This window comes from Bubalus bubalis, chromosome 20 (genome assembly GCF_019923935.1).
Source record: "Bubalus bubalis isolate 160015118507 breed Murrah chromosome 20, NDDB_SH_1, whole genome shotgun sequence".
Classification (NCBI taxonomy): domain Eukaryota; kingdom Metazoa; phylum Chordata; class Mammalia; order Artiodactyla; family Bovidae; genus Bubalus; species Bubalus bubalis.
In genome coordinates, this window is record NC_059176.1 from 11758224 (window position 1) to 11772669 (window position 14446).

General features: G+C 51.9%; 1 protein-coding gene across 1 annotated transcript in view; it reads left to right on the plus strand.

Annotated features, from left to right (window-relative positions):
* The window catches only part of ASB2 (ankyrin repeat and SOCS box containing 2), a 48190-nt gene that overhangs the window by 25108 nt on the left and 8636 nt on the right, over nt 1-14446 (plus strand). Inside the window, exons 4-7 of the mRNA XM_006060736.4 lie at nt 780-946; nt 1783-1938; nt 4254-4499; nt 8557-8728. Of these exons, the coding sequence (XP_006060798.1) occupies nt 780-946; nt 1783-1938; nt 4254-4499; nt 8557-8728 (741 nt within the window). The remainder of the gene's footprint in view (nt 1-779; nt 947-1782; nt 1939-4253; nt 4500-8556; nt 8729-14446) is intronic.

Genomic DNA, 14446 nt, shown 5'->3' on the forward strand with positions numbered 1-14446 from the left:
CCAAAGAAACAAGCAAAAATCTAACAGGGAAGAAACTGCCTTTTGGGAAATAGAAGAGATGAAGGAGTGAAAGAATTAGGGGTTTGTTTGGTTGGGTTGGTTTTTTGTTTGCTTGCTTAGTGGCAAGGTATGTGAGATTTTAGTTCCCTGAATGAGGATTGAACCTGTGTCCCTTGCAGTGGAAGGGCGGAGCACTAACCACTGGACCCTAGAGAATTCCCTGTTTCGGTTCTTAAATTCTGAATTCTTCCTCCTCCCTCCCTCCCTTCCTTCTGTGTTCTTTCTCGCTCTTTCTTTCAAGCAGCAAATATTTATCAAGCACCTGTTATGGACCAGCCACTGAGCTGGGCCCTGGGAATCAAATCATGAGGGATAAAAGAAAGATACAGGCGCTATGGTCTTGAAGCTCACAGTCCAGTGAAGGAGACAGACAGAGGGTGGGCAAATGATCAAAGATGTGTAAAGACAAGTGATGAGTCGATGGCTTATGACCGGAGGCAGGGAGAGGCTGCCACGGGCGGGCAGGCCAAAGAAGCCGTGATGGGGCTAAGAGCTGGAGGGGCCAAGGTCAGGCCTGAGGTCGGGGCAGGCTTCCCAGGGCTCGCCCGTGTGGGTTAGGAAGGATTATTCTCATCGAGAGGACACAGCTGCAGGGGCTGAGCACCTGTCCCAGTGCAGCGGGGACAAGCAGGGCTGTGTGATCCCATGGCCAACCCCTCTCCTGGCCCTGCCTCCATCTGCCCCGGTCCTGAGGAATGACCCGCCCCTTGCTTTTACAGGCCCGTGGACCCTGTGATAAAGGCCATCAAGGAAGGTGATGAAGAGGCCTTGACGGCTATGATCAAGGCGGGCAAGAACCTCTCAGAACCCAACAAGGAGGGCTGGCTGCCGCTGCACGAGGCGGCCTACTACGGCCAGCTGAACTGCCTGAAGGCCCTGCACCGAGGTGAGGTGGCGGGTCGGGCTGCGGCCACAGGTGGGACTGGGACCCATGGGTGGTGGCACTTTCCTTCTGGAGCTTTGGCCCACAACGACTGTGATGACCGAGGGCAAGGCCAAGGTACCACCCCCCCTTGCAGAGTTAAAGTCAGCACGTTGGGAGGGAGGAAGTGACGTGTCCCCCGCCTCCCCAACTCCGCCCTCCCCACCCCATCCTGCCACCTCTCCACCCCTCCAGGACAGGAGAGTCTAATTCCTAGAAGAGGACTGAGGGAGGGCTGACTTCTGGGAGCGCCAGCTTGTCCCAGAATGTTGCAGGAGTTGATCTGGTGTGGAAAATACCACAGCTGTGCCTGTGCCCTGCCAAGGCCGTCTCCAACAGCTGTGAGATTCTGGGCGACTCATGCCTCCTCTCTGGAGCCTTGACTTTCCCCCAGGCTAGATGAGGGTGGGGAACACCTGCAGGCGGGATCTACCTCTGCCCTCGGGGATCCAGAAAGGGACCCCAGACAGCCCACCACATGCCAGGGCAGAAAGAGCAGCAGTGACTGGTGGGAGTGTGAGGGAAGGCTGGGCTCATTCGGAGAAGGAGGGGGTTCAATCAGGGAAGGCTTCCCAGAGGAGGTGGCATCTGAGCTGGATTACTATGACTGGGAAGCTGAAACAGCCTGTTGAAAGTGGCTGAATCCAGGACCAAGAGGAAGAGGGCTGTCTGGTTGGTAAATTCAGGCAGAGGCCACACGTGACTGTCCTCAGAATGGGAGGAAATCGGGACCAACTCTGTGTTGGAGGGAGAGATGGGTATCTTCCTCCTTCATGAATTTCCTGGTCTGTCCTCCACAGCGTACCCGGCAGTCATCGACCAGCGCACCCTGCAGGAGGAAACAGCCCTTTACCTGGCGACATGCAGGGGACACGTGGACTGCCTCCAATTCCTGCTCCAGGCTGGCGCCGAGCCCGACATCTCCAACAAGTCCCGAGAGACACCGCTCTACAAAGGTGAGCCCAGGGGTACAGGCTTCCCCCAGGAAAGGTCCAGAGACTGAGTGGCTATCAGGAGGATTTGCTTGCAAGGTGCACAACCCTCCCCACTGGGGTCTACTATGATGGCACGGCCTTATTCAGGTGTATAACTTACATAACTGAACCACTCAGTCGTGCATGTATTCAGGCAATATTTCCCAAGTTCTCCAACGGGCCTGGCACACTGAAGACTCAGAGATGAAAAGATATGGTCCATGCCCATCCAGTCCGGTAGACATTGATTCAAAGACGATATACATTCTCAGTCAGCTACTGGCACCGAAGAGCTTGACACAAAGGAGCATGGGGGAGGGACCAGGATGTGAGAGAGGGCACCCCCATAGAAGGCGGTCCCAGATCTGAGCCTGAACAGGAGGGATTCACCGGCTGGACGAACAAGGGGAACAGCATAGGCAAAAGTGAAGAGGCATGAGAGGGAATTTGTTGCTCCAGGATTTTTGAGAAAATGAAAACCTCCAACTTACTCAATATGTCATCCAAGGACAGTCACCAGCTGCCCTAGCAGTGCCCAGAGTCAAAATCCGAATAATCATAACAGCTGGCAATTATCAAGTGTTTACTATACCCCAGGCTCTGTTCTTTTTTCTAACCCTCACATCCATCCGCATATGAAGTAAGCACTGCTAGCTTCCCCAGTTTACAGATGAGGCCTTAAGGCACAGAGAGCAGACAGGAGGCATCCAGGATCACACGGCCAGGAAGGGCAGACCTGGGATCTAACCCTGAGGGCTGGATGCCAGCATCACGCTCTGAACTACTCCACTCTCCAGTGTCTTGGTTCAACCCACCCCAGTGTTCTTGCCTGGAGAATCCCGGGGACAGGGGAGCCTGGTGGGCTGCCGTCTATGGGGTTTACACATGTAAACAATCAGTTTCGGGTCTTGCAAAAAGGACAGGACCTCTACACTTTGAAAAGCGACAGAAATTCCCAATTTCCCATATGTCTGGTCTCTAAAACCTGGAATATCCCATCAGCAGCAGGAACCGGGTCCACTGCAGACCTGTGGTGGAGGTGTCTTCCCTAGAACTCATGTCCCCTGGGCGCCGGAGCCATCACCCAGAGCCCCATCTGTCCCAGAAAGAGCTCCCAGGATGCTGAGTGACTCACAGCTGAAGCCTGAACCCTGATCCTGCATGAGCTCCACCCTAGAGCCTTCATATCTTGCCCCACTCCATTCTCCCACAGCTTCCTCTCGGGAAGGTTTCGTTACCTGTGCTTTACAGGTGAAAGAGCCCAAGGCTTAGAGAAGCCGTAAGCTTGGGGTCCTGTTTGAAATACTACACAGGCAGCCCCTCTTCCTTCCTGTGCATGTGTGTTCAGTCAATCGTGTCTGATTCTTTGCCACCCCATGGACTGTAACCCACCAGGCTCCTCTGCCCATGGGATTTCCTAGGCAAGAATACTGGAGTGGGTTGCCATTCCCTACTTCAGGGAATCTTCCCAACCCAGGGATTGAACCTGTGTCTCCGGCATTTGCAGGCAGATTCTTTATCACTGAGCCACCTAGGAAGCCCCTCTTCCTTCTCCCCACCTCCCTAACTGAGGAAGTTTCCAGGGGAGGTTAATTTGGACAAGTTCTCAGTCTCCCTTGGAACAGCTCTGCCAGCACTAAGGCTACATTTAGAGTCTAGAGCCAGATAAGGCTTAAAAGGGAGGTTTGAGCAGGTTGAGAAAGACTTGATGAGCTGCACTCAGAAGACAAATTTTAACTGAGTAGCCTCTGAGCAAGTGTTTTGAGCAGGAATATGACACTGCCCTCCTCTTCTTCTGGCCTCGTGGAGGACTGAAGCAGGTAACACTGGAAAGGGAGATGAGTTAGGGGCATTCTGGAACCTTCCAGGGGACAGAGACTCCAGACCTGACTACCTGGATTCGAATCCCAGTTCTGCACTTACAGTGTGACCCTGGGCAGGTCACTTAACTTCTCTGTGCCTCACTGTCCTCCTCTGTGAAAAGGGATAACACAGCATCCTTTAAGGGTAGCTGGGAGAACTAAATTAATCACGTGAAGTGCTTAGAATAGAGTGCCGGTGCATAACCAGTGCTACACACACATCAGGATATTATTGCTGATTACTGTTACTATAGTTGTATATCCTAGGTTTAGTGAAGGGCCTGGAACTTAGTGCAGACTCAGCAGATATTTGGTACATGAATTCACTTCTGGCTGATGAATGAATGGTTGGATGGACAAATGAATGAAGGAAGGCGTGGCTGCCCAGGTCCTGCCAGGGGCCCCGCTGACCATCTTGCTTCTTGCTGGGCACAGCCTGTGAGCGCAAGAACGTGGAGGCAGTGAGGATTCTGGTGCAGTACAAGGCGGACACCAACCACCGCTGTAACCGAGGCTGGACGGCTCTGCACGAGTCTGTTGCTCGCAATGACCTGGAGGTCATGGAGATCCTGGTGAGCGGAGGCGCCAAGGTGGAAGCCAAGAATGCCTATGGCATCACCCCCTTGTTCGTGGCCGCCCAGAGTGGGCAGCTGGAGGCACTGAGATTCCTGGCCAAATACGGTGAGTAGTAAGGGTCCCTAGGTTGTGGAATACCCAAGGGGCACAGCTGGGAAGGACCTCAGGTTAAGTCTAAGGGAAAGCAAGTTTAAGTGCCACCTATGGACATACTCCGGAGAAGGCAATGGCACCCCACTCTAGTACTCTTGCCTGGCAAATCCCATGGACAGAGGAGCCTGGTAGGCTGCAGTCCATAGCGTCGCTAAGAGTCGGATACGACTGAGCGACCTCACTTTTCACTTTCATGCATTGGAGAAGGAAATGGCAACCCACTCCAGTGTTCTTGCCTGGAGAATCCCAGGGACGGGGGAGCCTGGTGGGCTGCCGTCTCTGGGGTCGCACAGAGTCGGACACGACTGAAGCGATTCAGCAGCAGCAGCATGGACATACTCTGATTGAGTGACAGCATCTTCCGGGAGGCTGTGTTAAGAAGGATTCTGAGGTTGTGCCTAGGCTCAGCTGGAAACAAGTTGAGATCCACCAGCAATGCCTGCAATTAGGAACACACTTGGAGGGGTGTGGTACACCTGCCCCGTGTTAGCCTTCTCTGACCTAGTCCAACATCCTCATTTTACAAATGAGGAATCTGAGGCCCAGAAAGAGGAAGCAACTTATCTATCTATAGTCACACAGCAAATTACTTATAGACTAACCAGACTCTTAGTCTCCCAACACCCCAACAACTTCTCTTTCCATCACATCACCCTTCAGGGCCAGAAGGAACTTCAGACATTTAGGTTCCCTCCTTGCTTTATATGGAGAAGGAAATGACAACCCACTCCAGTATTCTTGCTTGAAAACCCCATGGACAGAGGAACCTGGCAGGCTACAGTCTATGGGGTCACAAAAGAGTCATACACAACTTCAGAACTAAAGAACAACTCATTTTATAGGTGATGAAACCAAGGGCCAGGATGGGAAAGTGATTTGTCCAAGGTCACACAACAGATTAGTGGTAGAACTGGGATTTAGACCCTGATCTTTGTACTCTTTGCCTCTTAAAAATCTTTGTTCATTTAATGGGATAAAAGAAAATAATATTGCCTGGATTATTATGTCCCAGTAACAGAAGACTCTGAGACGATGGCAGACGTTCTTTTGGTTCAAAAGATCATAATATTCTGATTTTCCCCAAGAACTCTTTTGATTTCTCTTCTCACTCCCATGGGAAGTGACCTTTCCATTAGAGAAACAGACACCAGAGCAAGCCAGACCTGGGGGCTGAGCTGGAATAAGCTTTCGAGGACCTGCTGTGTGACAGGCCCCGCACTACACATGAATGCAGAATAGGCCCGGGGGGTTTTCTCTGTAGCCTAGGAGGCAGGGAGTGGAGGAGACTGAGGCTCAGAGAGATTAAATGATTGGTCACAATCGGAGCCTGGATTCCGACTGCCATCATCTGACCCCAAACTGCAAGCTCTTTGCACTCCACCACCCCACCCCAGGGCTCGAGAATTTCCATCCTGGGACTTGGCCTGAATAAGCATCCATTTACTCAGCACGTGCCCAAGCTGTTGGGAAAACAGACCGAGGGCACATCCTTGCCACTGGGGACAAATCTGCACTGACCAGCCAGAGGCCAAAGAGCACAGGCAGGGTCCTGGGAGCCAGGCAAGGAGGCTGGACAAAGGGCCAAGCGCTCAGCAGGTGAGAGGAACAGGCTAGCACTGAACATCTGCCCAGCTCTCCTGCTGACGCCCTGAGTCAGAGTCTGTTCCCGTTGTGGGCTGAGTCCATTTGCAAATCCAAATATTTTTCTTGTGTGAGCGGGCGGCTTTGCTGGCGGGAGTCCAGGCTTTCAGGGAGCAAGTCTTCCAGAGCTCAGGGGTGTTGGAGCCACTTGCCAATTCTCCCTCGGGTGGAGGCAGGAGCAGTGCCTGCCTCCCAGCCCTTAGTTTTGGGGAACTCGTGTTTGCTGAGCACCCTCTCTGTGTCAGGCTCGGGTGGAGAGGTTGTCTTAGTCCACTCAGGTGGCTATCACAGAATAAAACAGATTGGATGGCTTATAGACAACAAAGGTTTATTTTTCACAGTTTTGGAGGCTGGGAAGTCCAAGATCAAGGTGCCAGTGGTCTCAGCATCCCATGAGAGCCTGTTCCTACCTCCTAGACATCCATCTTCTTGTGTTCTCACATGGTGGAAGGGGCAAGGGAGCTCTCTGGGGTCTTTTCTATTAGGGCACTAATCCCATTCATGAGGGCTCCACCCGCAAAACCTAATCACCTCCCAAAGGCTCTACCTCCTAACACCATCACACTGAGGATTAGGGTCCATTTGATTCTTGGGGAGACATACGTGTTTTTGTCTATAGCAGATATTTAATTCCATTATCTTACTTAGATAACTTCACAGTAACCCTGGTTGCTAGGTACTATTTTTCTCAGTCAACAGAGGAGAAAACTGAGGCTTCTAAAGGTGTTTGAGGCTATGGAGCTTGTAAAACGTGGAACAGAAACTTCAGCTGCTGTCTGTCATGAAAACCTGTGATATTTCCACTAGACCGGAAACCAGTCATCAAATATTAAATTTATCAGAGAGCTTGTGATAAGCTGACTACCCAGAAAGGATCTGTGGTTTAACAGATACTTCTGATTTCAGCCCTTGCTGATGTTTCACTGCTATATCATTTCCATTTCCTATCAGAATAGGGGTTGGGGAACAGGCTGCACTTCTGTCTGCAGAGAAACCCCTGCCTTCTCTGTCCATCACCACCAGGAGATGGAGCAGATGTAGGAGATTGGGCTGAAGGGAGACCATCGCCAGACTGATGCCTCCTTCTGGCAGCACGGCGTAGTGTTTCTTTCAGAGCAGACAAGAAGCCATGGCTGTTAATAAATTCCTCTCTTAATCCTTGAAATGGAAGGCATGCTGCATACGTGCTCAGTCACTTCACTCATCTCCAGCTCTTTGGGACCCTATGGACTGTAGCCCACCAGGTTCCTCTGTCCATGGGAGTCTTCAGGCAAGAATACTGGGGTGGGTTTCCATGCCCTCGTCCAGGGGATCTTCCCCACCCAGGGACTGAACCGGGGTCTCCCACATTGCAGGCAGATTCTTTACCATCTTAGCCCCCAGGCAGAGAAGAGCAAATAAATCCTAATTAATAAAGTTATTGGGGTTTTTTCTTTATGAGGAGGCTCTGTGCCCCCCTAGAACTGTGAGGGCCTTCCTCAGGGCAGGATCTGGATCATTTTAGGTGGAACGAGCATTAGGAGCGTTGTCTCTGCCATCAGAACATCTGCCAGGGCTTCTGCCATCAGACCCTCTGGGTTCATGCTTTGGCTCTTCCCTTATGAGCTGCAGGATCTGGGGCCCGAGATCCTGCAGAGGTTCTCTGTGCTTCACTGCAAGAGACATAAGAGATGCGGGTTCGATCACTGGATCAGGAAGATCCCCTGAAGGAGGGCATGGCAAGCCACCCCCGTATTCTTGCTTGGAGAATCCCGTAGACAGAGGAGCCAGGCAGGCTATAGTCCATAGGGTCACCAAGAGTTGGACTTGACTGAAGCAACTTAGCACACACACACACAAACACACGTGCTTCAGTGTTCTTGTCTGTAACATGGAGATAAAGTTGTTACTGATGGCATGGGGTTAGCATATGTTGTGGACTCAAAGAGATAGCACATGTACAGCTCCGTGTGTGTCTTAGTTGCTCAGTCGTGTCTGACTCTTTGCAGCACTATAGACCATTGCACGCCAGGCTCCTCTATCCATGGAATTCTCCAGGCAAGAATACTGGAGTGGGTTGCCATTCCCTTCTCCAGGGGATCTTCCCAACCCAGGGATCAAACTCAGGTCTCCTGAATTGCAGGCAAATTCTTTACCACATGAGCCACCAGGGAGGGCCCAGCATAGAGAAGTGGTTGGAAATCCCAGCATCACTATGGCAGTTCAGGCTGGCGGCCCGGGGTCTCAGTGTAGCAGAAAGGAGCTGGGGGTCCTCCGGGTGATCCAGTGTGTCAGGGTGGTTACGGCAGCAGCGCCCAGCCCGAGGTGGGCGTTACATCAAGGACAGTGACCGGCCTGATCTCTCACCAATCCGCCTCTCCTTCTCCAGGCGCTGACATCAACACACAGGCCAGCGACAGCGCGTCCGCCCTCTATGAGGCCTGCAAGAACGGGCACGAGGAGGTGGTGGAGTTCCTGCTGTCACAGGGTGCGGACGCCAACAAGACCAACAAGGACGGCATGCTCCCGCTGCACATCGCCTCCAAGAAGGGTAACTACAGGTCAGCCCAGGCCCCGCCCCCAGGCCCCGCGGCTCCTCCCACTTCCCCACCCATTCCTCCAAATGCCCCGCCCACTGCGGGGTAGGGAGGGCCGGAGAGTTCAGGGCCCAGGGCACGGTTTAGGTGGAAAAGTGGAACACCACCAAGCAGTTGGCAAGCTAGAGTGAATGCTTACAACAACGGCAACAACAATAACAGCAAACTCCTATGTGGCACTTAGCAGCACTTTACATTATAAACATATTTAATCCTTTTAACAACTCTATTTTTCATAATTCCATTAACAGATATACTGAGGTAGATATGATTACCTTCTTTTTTTTTTTTTTTTTTCAAAATGAGGAAGCTAAGACACAGGAAGGTTGAGATCACTCAGCTTGTAAATGACAGGAGCTCACTTGTTCCGAACCTTATGTCAACCAGATTCCACATAGGAAGCCAGATAGGGGATATTTCTGTTGGGGACGCAAAAATAACCTCTCAGGCAGTAAGCAAGGATGCAGGGAACATCTACAATAATACAAATAGCACCATGGGTACTAGCTAGTTTTTGTTGAGCACTTATTATGTGCTAGGTACTTTGAAAGAGATGAAAGACGCCAAAGCTCTCAGGGAGCAGTCTGGTGGGAGGGAAGATGCATGCGTGCACACACACACACGCAGAAACATGCTCATGAAAATGAAAAGGCACGCAGGGCTGAGTTGCATGGGGGTCCTCGAGACGAGCGTGGGCTGGAAGCAGAGGTGTGCTAGACCTGGCTTGTGCAACTGCTGTGAGCTGATTGACCACCTTGGTAGTCTGAAATCGGCCTTGGTGAGAGTATTTACTTCATGGAAACTGGTGATTGTTAGAAATCAGAGCCCCCTCCCCCCGAAGAGCAAGCTGTTAAACTTCCACCAGTACCACCACTAGCTGGAGGGTCAGGAGAGCCTTGCCCAGCGGGTGGAACTCCAGCTGACCATGAAGGATGCATGGGCCCAGTAATTTCCACATGACCAGTGTTCCCTAAACTGAGCATTCACAGACTTTCTTCCTGCTTTTAGATGTCTATACCCTCACTTCTTAGTATGGTCCCTTAAAGACATTTTTATTTTAAATGAATTTATTTTCAAAAGGAAACATTTATCACATGATTAAATTGTTCAAATTACCAATTTACAATTAGTAATAATAATAAAAAAAACCCTCTCACCTATAATCCCATCTCCTGTACCCCAGATGACACACTTCAGGAAATGCAGCCCTGTCCCCAACAGGGAGAAGATTGTGCATGCTAGGGGGTGTGGGTGGTCTTCGCTCAGGAAGATGGGGGTGAGAATGACACCCTGGGGAATGGAACGGAGACACAGGAGACAGAGCTGACCCTCAGGGCTCCAGGCCCTGCTCTGCAGGTACCCACACAAATGACCAGCCACGGATGCCTCGCCGCCCCATCCATGCACACAGGAGACCTTGCCTACTCTGGGCCACGTAGCAGGCTATGAGGCAGAAAGATGTGGGTTTCAATTCCTACTGAGGCCTTAGGGAAGTTATTTAACCTTTCTGAGCCTCAATTCCCTCCTCTGTAAAATACGAAGTAGTTGTACTGCCTGGCGGGGCTATTGTGGGGACTAGTGAAATGGATGCACATGTGTATAGAGTAGAAATAAAGCGCCCGGCAGAGTGCAGCACACAGTAGGTTCTTGCTGGGTCTGTGTTCTCTCTCATGTAGGAAGGGTAAATTACATCATTTTTCCGTGAAGCCAGTGGAAGGACAAAAGCAACTCAAGTCAGGCAGAGGTGATGGGCAAGATAGCATCTCACTCTCCAGTTGCAAAAAGATCCAGCAGTAGTCAACAAACATGGCTTATCTTAGTCTGACTCTAGAAAGATCCAGAGAGAAAGAGAGAGAAGGGTTGACCCTCAAAATCTCCTGGTCCACTGGCTCTCCAAACCTGCCTGTACAGCACGGTCACACTGGGCTTTTTTTAAATGACGCCTCCCAGACACACAAAACCGGAATCTCCAGGAGAGAAGGAGCCCATGCCTTTATCTTTGAAAAGCTCCCAGCCAACCAGATACAGCCCAGTCAGACCTTCAGGAGGAACACTGATGTAATCCAATCCTCTGCAATGATTTTGCAGAGGAGGGACCAGAGGTCAGAGATGGGAAGTGGCATGCCAGAGAGTGGCAGAGCAGGGACTGTCCTTGAAATCGTTCAATCACACCCAGTGCCTTCAGCCGGGCCCAGGTGCCAGCAGTCTGGCCTCAGCTGGTGGAAAGTTTGAAGGAGCACAGGGCATGCCTAAGGCTGGCCAGGGAGCAAGGCTGGGCCTCTCTGGAACCACCTATGTGAATGATGTATGCTTCTGGAAAGTCTCCTGCTTGAGACTTGTGCTGACCCCCAAAGCCATTTCTCTGGTTATTCACCCTCCATTCTCAGATCCCAGGTTCCTCTGGACCCCAAGAGTGAGAGGACCAGGCTGCAGTTTGGGGGCTGCCCTACAAAGGGGTAAAACCAGGTTCCCAAGGGCTTCTGTCACCTGGCAAGGCCCCAGTGCTGCACTCACCCCGGGGCATGTGGCATGTGGCCCTCTCCATGCCGTCCTTCCTTGGCTGCTTGGGGATCTGCTGTGACATTCTCTAGGCTTTCCACACTCAGCTGCCTGCCAGGACACCCTGCCTGTCCATGGGATGGAAAGTGGCTCCAGCAGCTGGAGTCCGTGTTCGCCAGATGGCGAATTCAACACATTTACTGCAGAGCGTGACATTTAGGTGTGGCTGAGAAAGAAGCCACCAAGACCCCAAAGTCTTAGGCACCTCCAAGATATACTTTTTCTTAGTTTTGATTTCCAGTTTAGCAAACGCAACTTTTGAGATTAAAACTCAGCACCAAGTGAAAGAAAGTGAAGTCACTCAGTTGTGTCCGACCCCGTGGGTTCCTCTGTCCATGGGATTTTCCAGGCGAAAATACTGGAGTGGTTTGCCATTTCCTTCTCCAGGGGAGCTTCCCAACCCAGGGATCGAACCCGGGCCTCCCACACTGCAGGCAGACTCTTTACCATCTGAGCCACCAGGGAAGCTAGCACCAAAGATAGATTTATTAAGAAACTGTTGGTATTAGACAAGAGCAGATGGCCCAAGGTTCCTTTAAACTGAATTTAGAATAGCACTGCAACCACTGGTTCTCAACCTTGGCTACACACTGGCACCCTGGCGAACTCTTGAAGCCCCGAGGCTTGGGCCACAGCCTCAGAGATCTCGCTGAAAGCAATCTGGGTTGGGGCTGGGGCTGCAGATGATTTTATGAGGCATCCCAGGAGAGAACCAGTATCTTAGACTCAATTTTGTGGCTGACATATAACACAGACTTGCCTTTGGACTTTACTTCTGGCCTCCTCATTTTAAAATATACTTTCTCTTTTACTTCTAATTAATATTACCTTTGCAAGACCCTTAAAACTCTTTCTGAGAAAACTGCTTCCCTGCTCTAGCTCCCAGGAGAAAAGCTGCAGACTTTCCCCCATAGGGACCCCTCATGGACAGAAGTTCCACTATGCCCTTGGGGACACCCTCAGGCAGATTCTCCTCTGTGGAGTCTTTTCTGGCTCCACACAGCCTCAGAGGAGAGATAATGCCCCCAACACACACACACACACACACACACACACACACACACACACACAAAGCTGGGTTGAAACACCGCTGCCCAGCGTTACTGAGAGCGGAGCCATTTGTGAACAGCTGGTTCCCTTGTGAAAGTCAAGTCCATGGTCAAATTTACACTGAATGCTGGCAAAGGTCACACCACCATGACCTGGTGACCCAGGAGGCTGAGCTGGTGGGTGCAGCCTCCGTGCCGGGGAAAGAAGAAGAGACAGATGGGACACTGGGCCTCCCAGACACCAAAACTTGTACCAGGCAACAGGCACCTTTGCTCTCTACTTAAGTTGCATTTCAAGCTCCTGTGGTCTCAGGACCTGCTGTGGGAGAAGTGGGAAGGTCCCAGCCTTTCTTATCAGGTCCAGCCCTCATTCCCCTGCCTTCTTCCCACCAACTGGGCTGGGGGAGAGGAATGATGACATGCAGTGGGGCCACCAACACCTTCATTCTGCCTGGGCTTTGCCATCCACCTCCAGGCCAGCCTCACTCTCTCCTCCCCGCCCCCTGCCCCACATTCAGGTCTCATTTTCACCCTCTGTAGAATGGGAGGCTGGACACATTGATGTCCAGGCCCACACAGCATGGCACACTGACTCTCAGCTTGGCCGTGTCCTACAGAAGTGGACAACAATTAGATGATTTCATTGTTATTAAGATGATGCTTCTGGGACCTAGGCTGCCTCCAGTCACGTTCCCACATTTCTGCCACTTTGCCTTGGTTCGACAGGGGACCACTGGAGACCAGCTGTGACCTGCCAGATCTCAGCTCATCTGGCCAGCGGCCCTGGGCAGTCCCCCTCGCTGTTTTTCCCGTGGTTGGGCACGTTACGGCTGTTACAGAGCATTTGTCAGCGATGGCTGCGGTCCAGGGTGAGGCCCCGGCCCTGCCTTTGACCAGCACCTCTACAGAGCAAGGTCAGGCCTCCTGAGCCTGCACAAATAGAAATTAGGAGGCAATTAGCCCCCCTGGGTGTGTGAATTTCCTTTTGAGGTTTGAGAGGCAGATTTTAAGCAAACACAGCATCACTAACCAAAATAATACTTTCCACCGAGATCCTAACGGGAGATCCCTGGCATCAGATTTCCAGGAAGCCAGAGGCCCAGGCAACCCAAGTGTCCAGAGTGAGGGAGGCTTGGAAATAGATTTGGTGCACCTGCTTGCCCTGCCGTGGTCACCTCCTTGAAGCCCACCCGAGGTCACCAGTCAGCAGGGGTTGGGGAAATTAGGGTCTGGAATCATGTCAGTGGCAAGAGCTTGGCAGGCGGCAGGGGTTTAGGGAAGAGAGCAAATACAAGAGGTCAGGAGTCCTGGGGTCAAGCCCCAGAACGGCTTTATGGCCTTTGAGCCGTCGCTTCCTCTCTCTGAGCCCCCTCTGTTATAAAGAAGCCCACAGACCCAGTTGGGCAGCCCCACTGGGCCGCAGTGAAGGTAAAGTGGGTCAGGCAAGTTAATGCATTGTAAGGGGTTCAAAACCCTGTGACATGGCGGCTGTCACCTGACCGCTAGCTACACAGGAAGTAGGGGAGTGGCTAAGAGTGTGGCTCACTCCAGGACAAGGGGCCCCAACCTCGGGATCTACTGCCTGATGATCTGAGGTGGGGCTGATGCAGTAACAGTAGAAATAAAGCGCACAAGAAATAGAATGCGCTTGAATCGTCCTGAAACCATCCCCCCCATCCCCAGTCCATGGAAAAGCTGTGTTCTGTGAAGCTAGTCCCCGATGCCGAAAAAGCCGGAGACAGCTACTCTAGCGGGAATCAGACTACCTGCCTGCATCACCTTCTACTGGCTGTGTGTCCTAGGGCAAGTCACTGGGTTTCTGTTTCCTCATCTGTAAGTGAGATTAATCCTAGTACACACCTCATAGGGCTGTTGGGAGGATATATTATAATAGATCACTGTAGGTTAACTGCCGAGAACACCACCTGATTCAGCAGGAGAGACCACAGTCAGGACTGGCAGGAATCTCCAGCCTCAGCCACAGCTGATCAGCCCTCTCCAGGCCACAGGCAGGGCAGCGAGCCTGGGAGAGGCTAGAATCAGCCTTCAGGGGAAGAGGCATTGAGATCCACAG